Here is an 18,150-nt window from a genome sequence, read left to right on the forward strand (position 1 = left end):
GCCTCCCGGCATTCCCCTGATATTAGGGACAAATTGGTTTGCTATTCATTAGTTATACTCACAATAAGACTTAAAGTCCCAGGACAATCTCATCAAACGCCTACTGAGCCATACAAGGGGGAAAAAGAAATAAAAAAAACACGCTTGAATGAATTTTAAAGGGAAAAATCTCAATATTTTTACATTTTCTGTTTGAAAAATAAAAAAATCATTCTTTTTTGGTTGATTACCATCTAAAAATTCAAAATAAATGAGTTTTTTTCCACAAAAAAGGGGGGACTTCTTTAATCCGCGGGGTAATTTCACGCGTTTTGGCCGGGCACCATGGACGGGTCAAACGGAGGAGAATGCGCATTGATTGCTGTAATCGTCCCGCATCAGATCCAGTCGAGGGGGGGATTTAAGGGGAATTAACTCTGTGAGGAGGGGGTGTGTGCGTAAAAGCCGTTTGATGAAGTGGTTTGTTACTTCATTAATGACAAAGCGCGCTCTCCTCCATCGACGCGGCATTACAGATGTTAAGACTAATTTAGCGCCTTTGAGGAAAGGAAGTTTTGTGACACCCCCACGGGCGCGCGCACACACACACGATGAAGTGGGCGATCTAATTGAAAAGCCCTCGCCTTTTGTGGTGAGTTTCGCATGTTGGGGGGGATTAAGCTCATGTATATATGGTTAGTATTTTGTCAACTGCGCTGAAGAGGATGGACGCACGCAGCGCGCAGGATTAAACACCGCATAGATTTGCGCACATTCCTCCTCTTTGTGTTATTGTTGGCCTGCAGGCATTCTGAACACCTGTCGCAGGGGTTATTTACTCCAAATTCCCCTATCTTTATCATCATTAAATCAGCCTTTTAGATGCCTACAAAGCATTTTATTTTTTTCCAAGAAATATCAATAAAAGAACTCATTTTAGCAATGTGATTTATTCAAATTACTAAACTTACAATCACTTAGGAAACAAAAAAAAGGGATTTCAGTCATTTTCTCTGGGGAAAAGCCTTGACATAAATAATAATCTAAAAACCTAATAATTCATAAACACAGGCGTAATCTACAGGGCGACAGAAAACATCACACCGAGTGCAAATTATCAAAACACAGTCTTCTAAAATATGCAAGACCCTGTGTTTTGAAAATCATATTTTTTTAAACACATTATGTACAGTTTTCTTTCACTCAGTCAGGTCAGTACAGACACATCTCCAGTCTCAATGCTCAGTGGAAATGCCACTGCTGTGATAATCACAGAGGGGGGAAAATAAACAGCTAGAAATTTAAGAAATATTGCACTGATGTGGAAAACCTTAAATGTATAATATATTTCTATAGGCTGTTTGTGTGACTTGGAAAAGAGTCAGACTTGTAGTGAAGGCTATGGAAGGTCAGTTTTCCTTTGGTTTAGGAGGGGGGGGACCTCCTCCAACACGTCTTTGTTAGAGGTTCAGCCCACATCAATGCATACAGATGATTCATGTTCTCTCCACTACTCAAGTAGCGCACATATTTATTTATCTTTTTTGTCTCCATATATGATCCGGTTCTTCTGTATTTGCGTGTGCCAAAAATCTGCTTCAGAAAAAATGATGTGAGTTTGCTATAAGCTCCAGAATATCAGTTCCTTGAAGTTTGGTACATCTTTGGATGAACTTAGGGAGTCCAGGACAGTTTGAAGTGCTGGGGAAGTTATTGGAGACTTCTAAAAACCTCAATTATTTACTGTTTTTTTAAGAACTTATTCCCTTCTCGCCCCCCAAAAAAGTATTAATCAGGCACACACAAACACTTTTTTCTGAATTTGGTCGTGCTATAATGTTGGGGAGACGTGAGGTAACAGAGATGACTGGAAAAGGGATGCCAGCCTCCAGAGGCATGAGTGAGTTTTTTGTTGGAGGGGAGAAGGAAAAAAAAAAAAAAAAGAGAAGGCTGGGACGGGGAGGCCTAGAGCTGGTGTTGAGTGTTCAGCACACCTCCTTCCCTGCGGCTCCGGCGGGCAGGATGTTCAGCTGGGTGAGCTGAGCGGAGTGTTCCTTGGCCTTTAGGCGCAGCGCGGCGATACTGGAGGCCCGGCGGTCTGCTGCTGCTGAAGTGGAGGAGGAGGACGAGGAAGGGTCAGGGAGGACCGAGCCAGCATGGGAGGGGTTCTCTACTGGGGGTGCAGGCTGACGGAGGAGCGCTGCAGCGGTGGAAGCACTGGTTAAAGGACCCATGCTAGAAAAGAGCCTGGGAGGATCACATATAAATTTGATCAGATCAAATCCTTATGTCTGTCTAAATGTGTGTTTTTATGCCTTTATAATTGGATATTAATCTAGAATTTTACTGTAAAACAATTGATTTATATGCTAAAATATGACATATTCCTAAGCTAAAAGTAAAATTCTATGTTTACTCATGTTTTCTATGTGAGAAATTAATTGTCTCACACAGAGAGCGTGGCATCTCTCCCCCTCACAGCCCAATCACAGCTTGATTTGCACCATGACACATTTGGTTAATTTATTTATTCATTTAACACGAGTGATTACACGCCAGCCAGAATGGTCAACCGTGTAACACATTCATAATCAGACACTGAACGGCGTGAGCGACTCAACATATGTCCCATTAGAGCTGGATTGGATTTACGAGCAGGTTTCTGCTCGATTGCTGTGGTTTGTTCCAAACTACAGGGACGAAAGTGACGGTTTCAGTCAGGGGAGGTGTGCTGCTGGCTCAGAGATGGGCAGCTTCAGATGTAAATGAGCATAAAAAGCAGACATTACATCTACAGGAGGTCTGAGCGTCTCACCTGCCAAAAGTGGGTCCGATAAAGGCGGGGTGGCGGAACATGGCAGCTGTGCCCAGGAAAGTACCCAAGCCTAGTGGGGTGGCCAGGGGTGGGGCAGAGCCGTTGTGGGGTGGAGGTGCGAGGCTGGGGAACGCCGCCGCCGCAGCTGCAGCAGCTGTCCAGGCGGATTCCAAGGCTGGATGGGGGTGAGGAGGGAAAGGTCCTCCTTCCAGGTAGTGACTGAGGGGGTGGCCTGCTGACAGGGGGCCTGGGAAGGGCAGGCCTGGTGGGTGGGCCTGCACCCCGGCCTTCTCACGCTTCCTCCACTTGGCCCTGCGGTTCTGGAACCACACCTGTGGATGGAAAGCACCAATCAGTTTGCTGCTTTATTCTTTTTTGTGGTTTTGCTCCTCCTCCATCAAGTTGGCTGACAAGTTCAGGTGCATGGCGGAAAGTCAGCAGTAATTACATGCAAGGTAAACCCTGCCACTCACAGGCCCTTACATCTACTTTCTGTCTAATTAAACCTCCTCCCTTTTGATGGGCTTTCAGGGTGGGGGGGAGATAATTAAGAGCAGTGTTAACAAAGGAACCAGAAAATTACCACTGAACTGGCTCCAATGGCAATTAATGCGCTTTAAATTAAATTCTTACGAGGCGCGAACTTCCATCACAGAGGGTATTTAACTTTCCCACGCATCCACTGTTGCCCAGCCCGCTGCGCCAAAGCACGGGGCTCCCACAATGCGCAAAATGTCAACATGTGGAAAGGGGATTGGGAGCCGCGCGCGCTCACGCACACACACACACATTATTCCCAGAGGGCTGTTTAGCATTACACAGCCTCTGGGGAATTTATGAGTTTTTATCACCTCCTGATGGCGCCCGTTAAGTGATTTGTTCACCTACGCCCCCCCTCCTCCTCCCATGAAGGGACATCTGTTGTTCCACGGAGGGCCACTGTGTTTGAACTGTCTCTCTGGTTATGAGGCCGCGCTTTCGGCATGCAAGCCACGCTTTCAGAGCAAAAAAAAAAAAAAGAAAAGAAATGAAAAAAAAGGGAAAAAAGCGCACGGGATGGAGAGAAGGAGGGTGGGGGCGCAAACACCTTTAATGGTCGCTCCCAAGTGCAAAGCATCGGATCAATGCAGGTCTATTGCAATCACATAATGGGAAATCAAATAGCATTATCCCCTCCTCCTTCTCCTCTCCTCGCCCCCCCTTCCTCCTATCTGTGCGCTCTGATGGGAATCCAAACAGCATCTCAGCCCAGGACTGCAGTGTTTGCTCCCCGCACTAAGTGAGCCTTTTATGAATCACCGGCGTCCGCTTAATTGCCACTAAAACGTTCCCCGCTCGCGTTTAATAACATTGAATAACAGGAAAGACGCTCCGCGCACAGCGACTGAGGCCATTTAACACATTTGACTGTAATAAATTATTGCCTCCAATCGCTCCATAATCCTCAATCAGTGACGCATATCAGCGGTTATTGTAAACCTGGGCACTTAGAAGGCCGATAAAACCTTTTTTCTATTGTTTCCTCCTCCTCCTTCCTTCCTTTCTTTCTTTCACGCACGCTCACCTGGACGCGGGCCTCTGTGAGATCCAGACGCATAGCGAGCTCCTCTCTGAAAAAAACAGACAGAAGAGAATCAAGGTTACAGGCCACCATTTGGAAGCACGCAGAATTGCTGTTTTGTCCCCTCCTGTTGTTAACTGTCAACAATAGACGAGCAAAATTGGCTTTATTTTATTTTATTATTTCATTTTTTTCTTCTTTTTCTCCATCCGAGTCGGCATGAACTGCAGAGCCAGAACCATATTCTATTTTCCCTGTCACGGATGGAAGAAATGGGCCTAGTGATTGTTAGATTTTTTCTCTTCTTTTTCATAGCCAAGACCTGTCACTGTAACAACATAATGGCTGGAATAATGACATCTAAACTAGCCTTCCACAAAGCGATTGACGCTCCCCGGAGCTGCAGCCTGAAAGAGGGGGCTGGTGCCCAAATTAGGCAGGGAGAAAAAAGTTATTCCAACAATAAATATGAATAATTCAAGCTTATAATGTCTGTGTTTGAAAAAATACATATTTTTACTATTTTTATAAACGAAAAAAAGGCAAAAAAGGAGAAAAATTGACTTAAAGACTAAAACCAAATTAGTCTAATTATTTTCGCCTCTTGTGCGTAAGTAAGACTTTAGATCTGGGCTTCAGGTGAGGCCTGGACTTCAAAACGCTGCTAATTGTTCCTCCAAAAAGCCCGCTGTCACACAGAAATAGCGTTTGTACTTTACGCACGACGCGTAAAGGACAGGAGTTACAAATAATAACATAAAAATAAATGGAAATAACAGAAATATTATCTTAAAATGAAAAGCATTAAATTATTGCCTAATATTGATTGTGACTGAGCCAAATTTTTTCTTCATAATAATAATAATTTATTTTTTATAATATTTTTTATATGTATTTAAGGGTTCCGCCTATTTTACAACCTATTTATTCTTCTATACCTCATACAGAATAATTTATATATATATATTAAATTAAAATGATAAAATGTTCATATTTTGATGCATAATTGTTATTATCGAAGTATATTTTGTTGCGTTTTTTTCTTTGATTTCACCTTGTGAAGACATCGGGGTAGTGCGTCTTCTGGAAAGCCCTCTCCAGTTCCTCCAGCTGGTAACTGGTGAAGGTAGTCCTGTATCTTCTCTGTTTCCGTTTCAGCATCCCCTCCTCTGAGTCACTGCCCGCCGATAGACACACGCTGTCCTCCCCGTCCCTCACGTCCCCATCCCCGGCAGTCAAGCCCTCCCTCTCCTCGTCCTTCGGGGACAGCGCGCCCGCGTCCCCGCAGTTCTCCTCCTCCTTCCCCGCGTCGTCCTCGAACTTCAAGGGCCCGAGCTCCACCAGTCCCAGGCTGCCGTCCTCCGAGACCTCCCCGGGGCTCTGGTCGCCCTCTCCCCGGCTCAGTGAGGCGTTCTCGCGGTAGGACTTGCTGCGGCTGATGCTCACCTGCGGCGCTTGGCTGATTTTCAGACTCTCGCTGGCTTGCTCCAGCAGCAGCCTCTCCCTGTCCAGTTTCTCCGCGTGCTCGTGGAGGTACTTCCCTCCTGGTCCGTAGAGCCGACGGAGCTTGGGAGGCAGGTGCATGTCGGCGCTCAGGGAGATGGGCTCTTTCGTTGGCCCTGGAAGATGCCAGGAAAATGACGCATTTAGAGACATTTCTAGAGCTGTGCGCATTTTTACGCAAAAAAGAGACATTTATTTTGAAATTTAAAAATGTGTCATCAAATTTATCAGCAAAAATAATAAATATGTCATCAAATGTATCTGCTATAAAATAATGAAAATAAATAAGCAGGCTGCAGGGAGAATTTTTAACTAAAAACCTGTGCGTAATAATCCCCGCAGATACAGAAGTTGCTCACCTTCAGCCGCCTTGCCGAGCTCCCCTCTGCACGGCAGCGCCGTCAAAGTTTGCGCTCCGATCAGCCGGACCTTACAGGGACTCCGGCGGCCCAGAATGCTGTCTATACAGTACGAGGAGAGCAGTGTGGGAGACTTGCTGCTCTTCCTCTCCCCGCGCTCGTGGATATCGTCCTCAAACTGACCGCTCATGTCTGCGTTTCCTCTTCCCAGCTCCGGAGCTCCCCTCTCTTCTTCCTCAGTCTGTCAGTTCGCTGTGTCCGCTCCTCTTCCTTCCCCCGTTCTCCTCTGTCAAACTCTCAGATTGTAATGACACGCGGCGGTTTGGCCGCCTCGCGCTGCTCTCCGCGCGCCTGATTGGCTCGTGTGTGTTTGCGGGTAGAGAAACAGCGCGCGGCAGCTTTATATATTTTACGATTAAAGTTAATTTGAGAGAAAGGCAACAAAACCCGACATGGATTGGGTCTTTTTTTCCTCTCGCCGGAGCGAACTCAAACCTGCAGCAGATTCAATTTCATCCAAAGCTTCAGTGCAAGTGTTTTCACTCTGCATGAAGAAAATGTGTGTTCAACTATAACTAGACTAATGAGGGCATTTGTGCAGATCCAAACAATAAACACTCGTTGGTTCTCATTCTGCTGCTTTCTGGACTCTTGAACGCAAATTTCACATAACAATTCAATTTTCTATAATTATTATTTTTAAAATATGAAACAAGTTGTCTCAAAATCAACAAACCTAGAAAAATAGCGATTCCCCTAAAGCTCCTGATTATTCAGCGTATGATTGATTACATTATCATTTTTTATCAACAGATTACATTGAGAGTTTTCCACTCCAGTGACTGGCCAGCTGAGTGGCCTGGTGGTGCAGTGTCTGCTCGGGAACATTGTAGACTCAAGTCTGGTCAGGTCATACCAAGACTCAAATATGGATCCACTGGCTTAGGCTGGATTTGTGGATGTGATTGCTGCTAAATGCTGCCACTAGGGGTGTGACTATTCATTTTATTGATTCAATTCATATAAAAATGTATTGGATCTTCTTGAATGATCTGATTCCCTGACCTTAAATGGATCTTTAGCCAAATTTCCAGTGTGACTGCAGAGATAAACACCTGATACTGAACAGCACAGGTGAAGTTTTCCAGATTCCTTGCAAAAAAAAATCAAGTGTAAATCAAATATGTGTACAAACAGTAAATAGCATCATTTTAGTTTAATAAAGTTCAGTCCACTGTTGTTTTTCCACATTAAAATAACACAAACGGAACATTATTAGAACATGATACCACACTGTATGGTCATGTCTGCAAAATTCAAAGTGTTTCTACACATTGGACTGTAAAGATGGTTGATCATTTCTTGTTGTGTTGTACGCTGTGATGGTCATTTTTACATTATAGTAAAATAAACCTACCATGTCTCAATCCAAATGTTTTTTTTCCAATATTGATTATTGATTTTTTTTTCAAAACAATCAATTTGGGTGAAAAACTAGTTTCATAGATGAATTGATTAATCGTTACCCCTCTAGCTGCCACTGTTGTATTGGATGTAGTGAGAGATTAACCCCTTGACCCCCTATATTTATTTCCAGTCAAAAAAAAAAAAAAAAAAAGAAGAAAATCACACGTTTCTGCTATCAAAGATGCTAAATTAAGATCATTTTGGAGCCAAGGTGGTTTGGTATATATTTGCATAGGTGTCAAGGGGATAACTTTTAATGGGAAATACAATTAATCAGTACAAAGTGGGCACAACAACACAGGAACAGCTGTCAAAAGACAAAACAAATGCAAGCAAAGAATTGTAATAATTATGCATATTCCTGATGAAACAAAGTGAACAGGAAGATTATACACAATGAAAATCCTTGAATATTTTTAGTTTTATTTATTTGTGGAATTGAACACATTCTTGTCACTAAAAATCCACACCCTAAAAACTTTTTTTTCACAGCAAATTAAAACTGTTTGATGAGATAACCTATTTAGGAGCCTATTATTATGGATTTTTCTAATAAATACACTCATTTTCAGTCATTTTTCAGGTTTTTTCATTGTCTCTGTGACTTTTTTAATACCAAAGATCAACCCTTTTATTATGTGTTTAACCCTTTCTAGTTCACTTGCAGAGAGCTATAAATTTCACAACAATGCCCTGAAACTTGTTCTTAAAGATAATTTCTAAAGCAATTTCAAAAAAATGTCCAAATATATATATATATATATATATATATTTGCAAAAACAAGAGTTAATTCTGAATCCACACAAGGACTATGTCCTATTAAGGGCTGGCTAGTTTTTTTTTTTAATAATTGTATTATTATTATTTTTTTTACTGATGACTCTTTAATTCTTTGCATGAACAAAATCTGGAACAGTTTATGTTTAACCAACAGTAAATATAAAGTATGTAATAATATCATCCATCCATCCATCCATCCATCCATCCATCCACCCCCCTCTCTCTCTGCAGGAGTTGTGGATTGACTTCACTCACAAAAAAAGGTTGAGGGTGGCAGCGGCGGCGGTGATGAGACACCGGGGGAGTCCACCGTGACGGGGGGGTGGGGGGTGCGGGTGGAGGTTAGAGATGGATCTAGAATGTAATTTTAAATGAAAGTCTATTTAACCCGCTGTGAAAGGCACGACCCCTATCCTCGCCTCAGAGCCCATCAGTGTTAAAAGGATCATTTTCAGAATTCAATCCAAAAACTTCAGCAAGCTGCAATTTACACTCTCCTCTCTTCTCCTCTTCTGCGCCTCCGCGCGCATATACCTGCCCGGTTACAGCCATACCACCAAGGAGGAGGAAAAACGCCAGACATGCCCCTCATTTGTCCTTTCAAAAATTGTATTTCTTTAATAATTTCAAGGATGATTTGAGCTGAAATAAGAGTTTGAAGCATCCCTGCAAATTCAAGTTCATTTTCACCAATCAGTTTCCACAAATAGACCTTTGACCTTAAGTATGGAACAGTTTGGATCGCTCAGTGCGCCTTGCACCGCGCAACTTCATTATTTTTTGTGGCGTCACAAACTTTTCAGCTTGTTTATTTGCGCGTGAATCAATGTAATGAGCATAATAACAATGTAAAATGTTATGCTGTTTTTTTCCCCCCTCTGCGTGGTCACAAACAGACGCGCGTAATACAGACGGGTATTTAGAGACGCTCTGTAATTTGGGAGCCACAATTTGATTCATTTATCCGCACACTGTTATTAACCCCGTGGAAAAAGAGATGTCAGCCGCCATTTCAGCCAGCAGGACATCCGCGCTTTGTTTAAATGCACTAATTGCGCGCATACATTAGAAGGAGGGGGTACGTAACAGCCTGAGCGTAATTTCCACATTTTTAAATTTCAGTCTGTTTGACGTGCAGGTGAAGGGATGGCGGGGAAAGGCCGCACTGCCTCCACCACCTCCATATTTTCACAACACCATAACGTAATAATACTCAGGGAAAACATCCGAGCTCAAACGTTTTTCCTGTTATATATTTTAGGTAGAAATGTTGGGCCATAAGAAGAGGCGATTGTGAGAAAAAACATGCACAAAGTTCAAGTTTGAGACGTGAATCTCATTCAACTGGCGCCATCTCCTGGATACAAGAGCAAACTCCTCAAACATTTCATTTCGATCAGACACATCCACTATTATAATGCTCTTTTGCATCCTCTGTCAATGTTGGAATCGACTCAAATCGAATTTCCATCCTCTTTTAATCGGATTTCAGCTGATCTAGTGGGAGTTTTTCTATGCGCAACACGCCTAATTACTGGTCTCCAACTGGCCTTATAGTGGCGGCGACTCATCCCTCATCCCTCCTTGCGCTGACATAATTGGACACTTGCTCTGCTTGAGAGGCCACGCAGGAAAAAAAAAGAAGAAAAAAAAGAAGGAGGCAGAGAGTGTCGGGAGGGGAGGGAGGCTTTTAAGGCGCGCGTAAGCAAAGTTAATTAGCGGTTATTAACAGCCCGCATAATGAGCACGAGAGAGAGTCAATTTAATGACTTTGTTAGCGCGGGTTCAGAGCGACAGGCGATGATCGAAACAACAAAGGCGAGAGCGCACGCAGCCATCATGCGTAATTTCCAGCGGTAATGCGGTCTGATCAGAAACAAAGGGTTCTAATTTCGTTCAACTGACTCGATAATTTGTCCTTATGTAAGGAAAATAATTAATGACTTAATGCTTCAACAGAAGTAGCTTTCTTGGAGGGGGGATTTTTGGAGGCCTCGTTTTGCTTGGAGGTGGAAGCCTAAGGAAATCAATTTCCAGGGGCTGTAATTATTTGCACCATACATTTGGGACGCGCGCTTTTGCTTCCAATGGTTTGCAGACAAGTCCAGCAGAGGAGGAGTTTATTTTTTTTCCTCTCTTAAATGTAAATCGTTCTTATTTGGAACACAAAAAGACACTTTTGGGTTGCATAAATGGTTTGGAACCCGTGCGTAAAGGCGCACGGCTTTATCTCCAAATGAAGCAAAGGTGCCAGCTCTGTTATTGATTTGGAGGATAGCGGTGCTCTTGGATTCATGGCAGGTGGATAGGTCACCCACACGAGAGCAACAATTTCACAGCCCCCGGTGTCTCTTCTGATTACTGCTCGGATCACAGGAATCAAGAGCTCGGCAGCGAGGTCCGGCTTCAGCTCCTGAGCTGAAGAGGTCATCATCATCATCATAGCCTCCATCATCTCCAGCATCATCTCCATCCCCGCCAGCTGACCAACCCGGCTGCTGATGTGTGTTTTCACAGCCGCGTTGCCCTTTTATTGATTGCGTGCCTTAATTTTAATTCGATTGCGCGAGTGTCAAGAAATTCCGCAAGAATCATCCTAGTAATGAGATAATCAAAGTAATATATGCAGATCAGTTATGTTGCCAGCTTATCAAAACCAGAGTGCCCCCCCTTGAGTCTGAAGAAGTCCATTTATTCAGTTAGTGGCAATACTTTGCGCAAATGGCGCGATGCAAATGACAGTTGATTAGACTAAATTAAGAAGCTCGTTTCTCCCTGACCTTGTCTGAGTTTTATGTAAATTCCTTTTTTTCCAATCTTTAATGTGATAAAATACTCGGTGGCTTTTGTAAACCTGAGCAGTATTTTTTGTGTGCTGGTATAGAAACAATGGCCAGCTTCATCTCCAACCCTTTCAGTAGCTCTGATGATTGTCTTTTCCATCTGTGTGTCTGTCACTCATGACCTCTGCGCAGCTCCCACAGTGTTACAGAGTGAGCAGTTATAACTTCCTTGCTGTGGGGGAGTGCGCCTTGAAGATAGACTAGGTGACTCTGAGTGTGTCTTCATGCGTGTGCCTGTGTGTGTTCACACAATTATGTGTGTACCATAACATATTGTCTAAGGGGACACGGAGAGTGGAGTTGGGACTTCCTCTCTGTGGGGTGTGTGGGGCCTGTAGATGGCAAAGGAATAAATCCAATATAGATTGCAGGGCTGCGCTGCCTCCTGCTGGGGACCCTCAGACTTGCAGGCTGGGATCGAAGTGCTTTTCTCCACCTAAATTGGCCCAAGAGGCCGCAGGCACAGCCAAGCTACACCTCCCGGCACTTGGGCTGCCTACGACCTAATGATGGTGCAGGGATGGACACACACCAAAGCTCACATGTAATCATTCCCAGAGTGATATAACATCAGTCACACTTTGAAAAGCCCACCGCTATAAACACACCTCCTCGTTGTCTGATCCTGAACACCCTCATTCCTCGTCCGCAGACCATTCACAGTGAGTTTCCCTCTTCACATCTTCGGCCGGCCCTCAAGACAACCTCTCTCAGCTAAAGCTTTAGAGGAGGCATCCTCGCTGCTCGTTCACGCACTCCAGAGGGAGGGGTGACTCCTATAACTGGCGCCACACCAAATGTCTGGACTGATATGCACTCGTGCTCTTTGGATCCCCTACAAGGAAAACACCACCAGGTCCCCAATGCCATTACGCTTCCTGCCAAACAAGCGGGCGCTGTCATTTTGTTTCTGACCAGGGAGCTAATTCTATTTGCCATGAGGTGTTTGATGTGTTGCTGTGCTCGGGCCTGACTGTGCAACAAGATTCTGCAGCCAAACATCTGCTCCTTTTAGGGTTTCTTTGAAGTGTTTGAGCTGCAGCTTGCTACTTCTACTACTTTTATCCAATATTTACAGATTTTCTAAACATCTAGCCAACTCTTTCTTGATTTCCCGATAAAATTATAGTGATTGTTTTAAATGTTTCATTTGAGCATTTACATGCTGCACTTCCTAAGTTACAGCCATAGTTGACTCCTCAGAAATTCCTGGTGCTCCAAATTAATTCCACATAATAGAGACAGTGCTAAACAACCCAGAATGCAACACTGGAACATGCAGAAGCACAAACACACAACAAAATCCTTTTGACATCAATAATTGGTAAATCCTCTGATTAACTTGTAAGAATTGTCCTTAGAGTGCTTAAGTAATTGTGTTTGTGTGTGTCCTTTTCTTTCTTTTTTTTTATTGCATGCACCCCCCTCTTTTTAAAGCACATCTTTATAACCAAGCAATTCCAAAGCAATTTTCTCTGTGGGAGGAGAGTGTAATTTTCTATTCTGTGACACTGTGATGTGTAAGAAACTGGGAGCTGGCACTAAAAGGTGTCTGTAGTGTGTGTCTTGGTGTGGGTGTGAGCAGCTTTAATGGCCGGCGCGGGGTGGGTGGTGGCGGTGGTGAGCGGGTGCATGTCAGGAAGGCCATCATTTAAAGACTCCCAAATCGTGCCCTCCTCGTTAGAGCTATCGTCCTGGAAACACGAGGCTGTGAACCACGAGAGTGCCACACGCTGCAACAGTCTTTTATCTTCATATTAAACCATTTGCATAACATTACGGCATTAGATAAGATTCAGGAGATACTCAACCTACTCGCGGAGACAGCGAGAGAGTCACCGCGAGAGGGTATACTACATGTCCTTGCAAATCTAATCAGCGTTAAATTGAGCTGTCAAATTCAACTGCCTGTGTACGAGTGTGTGCGTGGCTGACTCATGTTGGGAATTATTTAGCCTCAAACCGCAATTTAGTGTGTAGCATAACTGCAATTGTACTTTACAGAAATTAAAGAAGCATCAAAGCACCAGGCGGTGGTAAATTTAGTCTTTTCGTAAAATGTTTTCTCCAACTTCAAGCAAAGTTCTTCCAAAAACTCAGCACTAAAGGTCATTTGTCTAAATCCCTCCTCTGAGGAACAGTTTGATCTTTTTTGTCAGTAAATCCATCTATTCCGTGGGAAACTGAGTTATCTCTGTCTTTAGAGGAGTATATCTGGCAGCTGCCGTTCCGCCTGACGGCTCAAAGAGTGTAGATCACAGCTGTACAACGCTGGTCTCTGAAATCTACCACCCTGTCTGTTATGCTGCTCTCACTGTTACCGATTACCTGGATCAGGTGAGTTCAGCAGTCAGTCAGGATGTAGGAACAGTTGGGTCAGCAACTGCTAGAAAGCAGACAGGGAGGTGGATGCCCAACACTGGGGCCCTCAAGGAAAAAGTTTGATCTTTAATGAGTTAAAAGCACATATTATATTATGGTACGCAACAATGGAGCCTCACTGAGATGATCCTGTTTGGTACAGAGCAGCTTTCATTTTGAATTTTTTTTTAATCATGTTTTGCCAAAAACAGACATAATTCAGGTTTATTATTTTAAAAAAGAAGGTCATGAATGCAAATCCAAATTTTTGCAACTGTGAAAGTAGACTATGCGGCTCCTTCTAGAGTTTGATCAGAAGAAAACAAACCCAAATGGCTCTTTTAATGATAAAGGTTGCTAACCCCTGTCCTAACTTATGACTTTACAGGTAGTGCTGGCTTAAGTCAACAAACAAGTAATTCCAGTCAATATGATGAGAAATAATCTGTCTATATTACTTTTTAAATAAAAATTTACAAATTAGAAAAAAAAACTGCTTTACAGGTTTCAAAGCTATCAACTTAAAATAGAATCCTTTGTTAATTGAAAACAGTGTTCCATCTTTTTTAAAGCAAATTAAAGGAAATATTTGCACTTAACCACAACTTTAAGTAGACAAACACAACTTTAGATGAACAAAAACATGAATGACATCCTATCAGGAAGCAAAAATTAAAACATAACCGCAATGTCGCTAGTACATCATTTCCACATGCGTTGAGAGGATCAAATGCAGCTTAACTTTCTTATTTCCATCAAATGTTGTGATTCTTTAAAGCGACAGCTTTGTCGCTTTTTAAGTCTGGATCATCCAGGTGTGTCAACATAAAATAAATTTAAAAAAAGGACATTCCCAGTAAAAGCACCAAATAACAAACATTTTAATTATACTGGCACAAATCGCCAAATTCAGAAAGAATTCCACATCAAATCAAATCAAATCAATCTTTATTTATATAGCACTTTTCATATAAGGAAATAACACAAAGTGCTTTACAAGAAAAACAGAACAGTGTAACATAGACGACATCTATCCATACAGAAAAAGTCAAACAACTTGAAGTTAACAGTAACATATAATAACATATACAGACTTTTTTTAAATTTAGAGAAACTGCATCAACAAAGTGCAGCTTCTACAAGCCTCTGTTAGCATGCTAAATGCTAATCTATAAACAGTTTCAAAAGAGAGCCCAATTTCTCTACAAATAACATGATAAAACTCAACAGTGGATTGAAGTTTTGTCTTAAAATGTATATTTATGTGTATGAATGCCATTAACAGTTTGCTATGTCATTTGGAGCGAACACAATTAATAAAAATGTTATATTGACGTATGGAAGGAGTTGAGGATGCCACACCAGGAATACACGGTGGTACAGTGGATAGCACTCCTACCACGCTGCAAGAAGACCGTAGTTCAAATCCTAGCTAAAATATTTCTGAGTGAAGTTTGCATGTTCTCCTCATGAATTTTCTCTCCAGCTCACTCCCACAGTCAAAAAACATGCTTTATTGGTTTACATGTGTCTAAAATGGCCGAGATGGGAGTGAGTGGCCCTGCGACAGACTGTTGGCCTGTTCAGGAAGTTTGCCCAGCAGTACTTGGTTCCCATGACCGCAAAAGGGATTTAGTAAGTTCTAAATTAATGGCATATACAGGATTTGTTTGTTATTTTCCATCTACTAGAAACACATGCAATCTGATTTTGTAATATTGTCATTAAATATCATCTTTGACATTTCTGTCTGTCTTCCATTAAAGTTTAATTACTTAAAGTTGGAAATGTCACTGTAAAAATAACATTTTCTTTTCTGAACCACTTTTTTGGATTGTTTTTGTGTCTTAAACTAATACAATGAATGAATCAGGTTAAAGTGTCTGCATATTTGTAAGTGTGAGCACTTGTCTGCCATTATAAGACTTAATGATGCAATTACAGCAAAGAATGGGCCTGTAATCGTGAGTCTCTTTGGAGGTAAAGAGGGTTTCTTTATGCATACGGGGTAGATTCTGTTCCAGGTGAGTATTTCATTTACCATCAAGCTATTGAATTCAGCAGGCATCTAATAACAAAGCATTTATGGCTCACTTATGCATGCATAGATGTAACTGTGAGTAGGCAACAACAGATCCACTCTGCAGTCTCCAGCTATTCCCTGCTCACTTAAAAGACGCAGGCACCATCCAGATTGGACCAAGATACTCTCGAATTCTATCAGCAGACTCTGGGATGAAATTAAAATCGCTCATTTTCTGTCTCCATACAAGGAGCGGATCAATTTCCGGAGATGGGGATGTGATATTTTCCTGCCATTGGGCTTTCTCGTCTTGGCACAGAACCCTGACTGGCTCCCAGCAGGAGGCCCGGGTCTAACTGCACGCCTCGGCGGAGAACAGTTACTTCTGCTGCTGCGAGTTTATTTGCGCCTCCCTATGAGAATTGCCATCATTTACCCTTCCCGAACATCTCCCAAAACAGTGAAAAGAAATAGGCAAGCGGGGGAAAGCAGGCCAGAACGACAGAGGCGAAATTGATTCTTTCTCATACGTGCTGCCAACATGGAGGTCATTAGATACACCTCGTTTGACCATCCATTTCAGGAGTGAATCCACTTTGCATGAGGTAATGTGGGCTTTGGGCCTTACGGAAGATGTTGTTGATGAACAACACACAAAGGTATAAAGAGAAGGAGTCTAAATTAATTATGTGGTCAAGCTATGAGAAAATACTCAAGCATGAAAAGTCTGGCTGGAAAATAAATGACTAAATTAAAGGCAGAGGAAGTGAATCCTGAGGACTGATGGCACCTTTGGATCCACAGGAAAAAAAAAGAACACAAATAATTTCAAATTTTCTTTCTCCACTTTGTTTTAATGGACATCAACTTTACATGAATAAGTTACCAACAGTCACATTATAGTCAAGTTATAGATACTTAAGGGGCGGGAATTAAAAAAGTTAATCTTCATCCCATGTCAACGTATGTGCAAAAAATAAAAAACATTATTAACATACAAGTGTTGAAATGAATATGTGTATTAACACTAAGAATATAGTGCTTAAATGTATATTTTGAATGGTAGTGAGTAAGTATGTGTATATGTATGTGCTCAAGCTCAACATAAATAAATATAAAAACATTTGCACTGTTGCTTGTGAGGTCACAACAATAATTTTTCCTCAAAAAAACTGGGGTTTCGAATATTACTAGATAAAATTGTAATTTTTCTCATATATATACATAAATAATCAAGACTAAAATAAAAAAGTAGTTACCCTGCATGTTATTTAGAATAAATACGTACATACCCTGTAGAAGTAAGTCAAATATTCTTAAAATCTGCCAACGGGGTAAGAAAAATGGTCTTATTATTATTTTAAGAAAAAAAAACATATTTTCTCAAACTAAAATTTTTTTTCTTTTGAAAAACTTCCTTAATAAAGTCATTTTTTCCTGCAAGACAAAACATAAAAAAAATTTCTTGAAAAAATGGTCTTTTTACTTTCTTAAGATTCAGTTTTTGCAGTTTGCGACTTAAAAAAAAGTCCTGAAAAAAATAAGTAATTAAAAAAGTTATGTACAGCTATGTGCTCATGTTTATTTTTGTTTATTAACAAGAAAGTCTAAAAGGCACTTCTCTCAATCGTCACCAACTTTTAGTGGACATCTGAGGAACTGCAACATTTAGCACTTGAAAGTTGACTTTAAATTAATGATAAGATTGTGTGGAGTTTGTTTTTGGAACACAGTTATTTAAATTTACCAATGTTTCCACAAGTTAATCCATTTAACTTAATTTATGTTACTGTCAGGAAGAGGTGGAGGACACATGAGACCAGGCTTTGGTGACAGAAACGGAATATTTACTTACTTAACCAAAACATGACAAAAAACACTGAGAACTATAAAGGGTAAAAACAGAACAAAAAAGAAGATCTGACAAGGAATAACTGAAAACCAGACACTTAAATGGGCTGAGGGCAGTTAACTGAAATGAAGAAAGCTGTGGATCATGACAAACCGGAAACTGATGTGTCTGGTTCCAACATGATGGCGGCCATTTCATGGAAACATGGCGACTGAGTTAAATTCATTTGCTTGGAGGTGGAATCAGGTCATTTCTATGGGTGATGTCATACTCACTCTGTCCAGTTTTCTTATTCAGTCAAGGGATTCATCCAACCAGGACCATCATTGAGTTCTGGGATAGTTCACAGTGGAGTGTGAAGTGGCAAAGGTCACAATTTACTGGTCAATGCCCTCACCTTTGGTCATGAGCTACAAGGAATCGCTGAGAGAATAAAATCCCTGAAAGAAGAGGCAAAAAAAAAGGGTAGCTTGGAGAGGGAGGAGGAGGAGCTTGAGGTGGCTCGCCCATCTTTTTAGGATACCTCATTGGGGAGGTACTCCAAGGAGGAAGTCCAAGAAGACCTGAAGTTCACTGAAGAGACTTCAGAGGCTTTAATGAACTAAT

At 41.8% G+C, this 18,150-nt stretch overlaps 1 protein-coding gene across 1 annotated transcript; it reads right to left on the minus strand.

Moving 5' to 3' along the window:
- Window positions 1–910: 910 nt before the first annotated feature.
- On the minus strand, window positions 911–6,751 carry arxa (aristaless related homeobox a). The gene is made up of 5 exons (XM_024279538.2): window positions 6,218–6,751; window positions 5,410–5,974; window positions 4,359–4,404; window positions 2,795–3,126; window positions 911–2,226 (listed from the first exon to the last, which is right to left on the minus strand). Exons 1-5 carry the CDS (start codon window positions 6,405–6,407, stop codon window positions 1,965–1,967), a joined length of 1,395 nt encoding a protein of 464 aa, XP_024135306.1. The 5' UTR covers window positions 6,408–6,751; the 3' UTR covers window positions 911–1,964.
- Between the last annotated feature and the right edge of the window lie 11,399 nt (window positions 6,752–18,150).

The sequence above is a fragment of the Oryzias melastigma genome, linkage group LG20 (genome assembly GCF_002922805.2).
Source record: "Oryzias melastigma strain HK-1 linkage group LG20, ASM292280v2, whole genome shotgun sequence".
NCBI classification, from domain to species: Eukaryota; Metazoa; Chordata; class Actinopteri; order Beloniformes; family Adrianichthyidae; genus Oryzias; species Oryzias melastigma.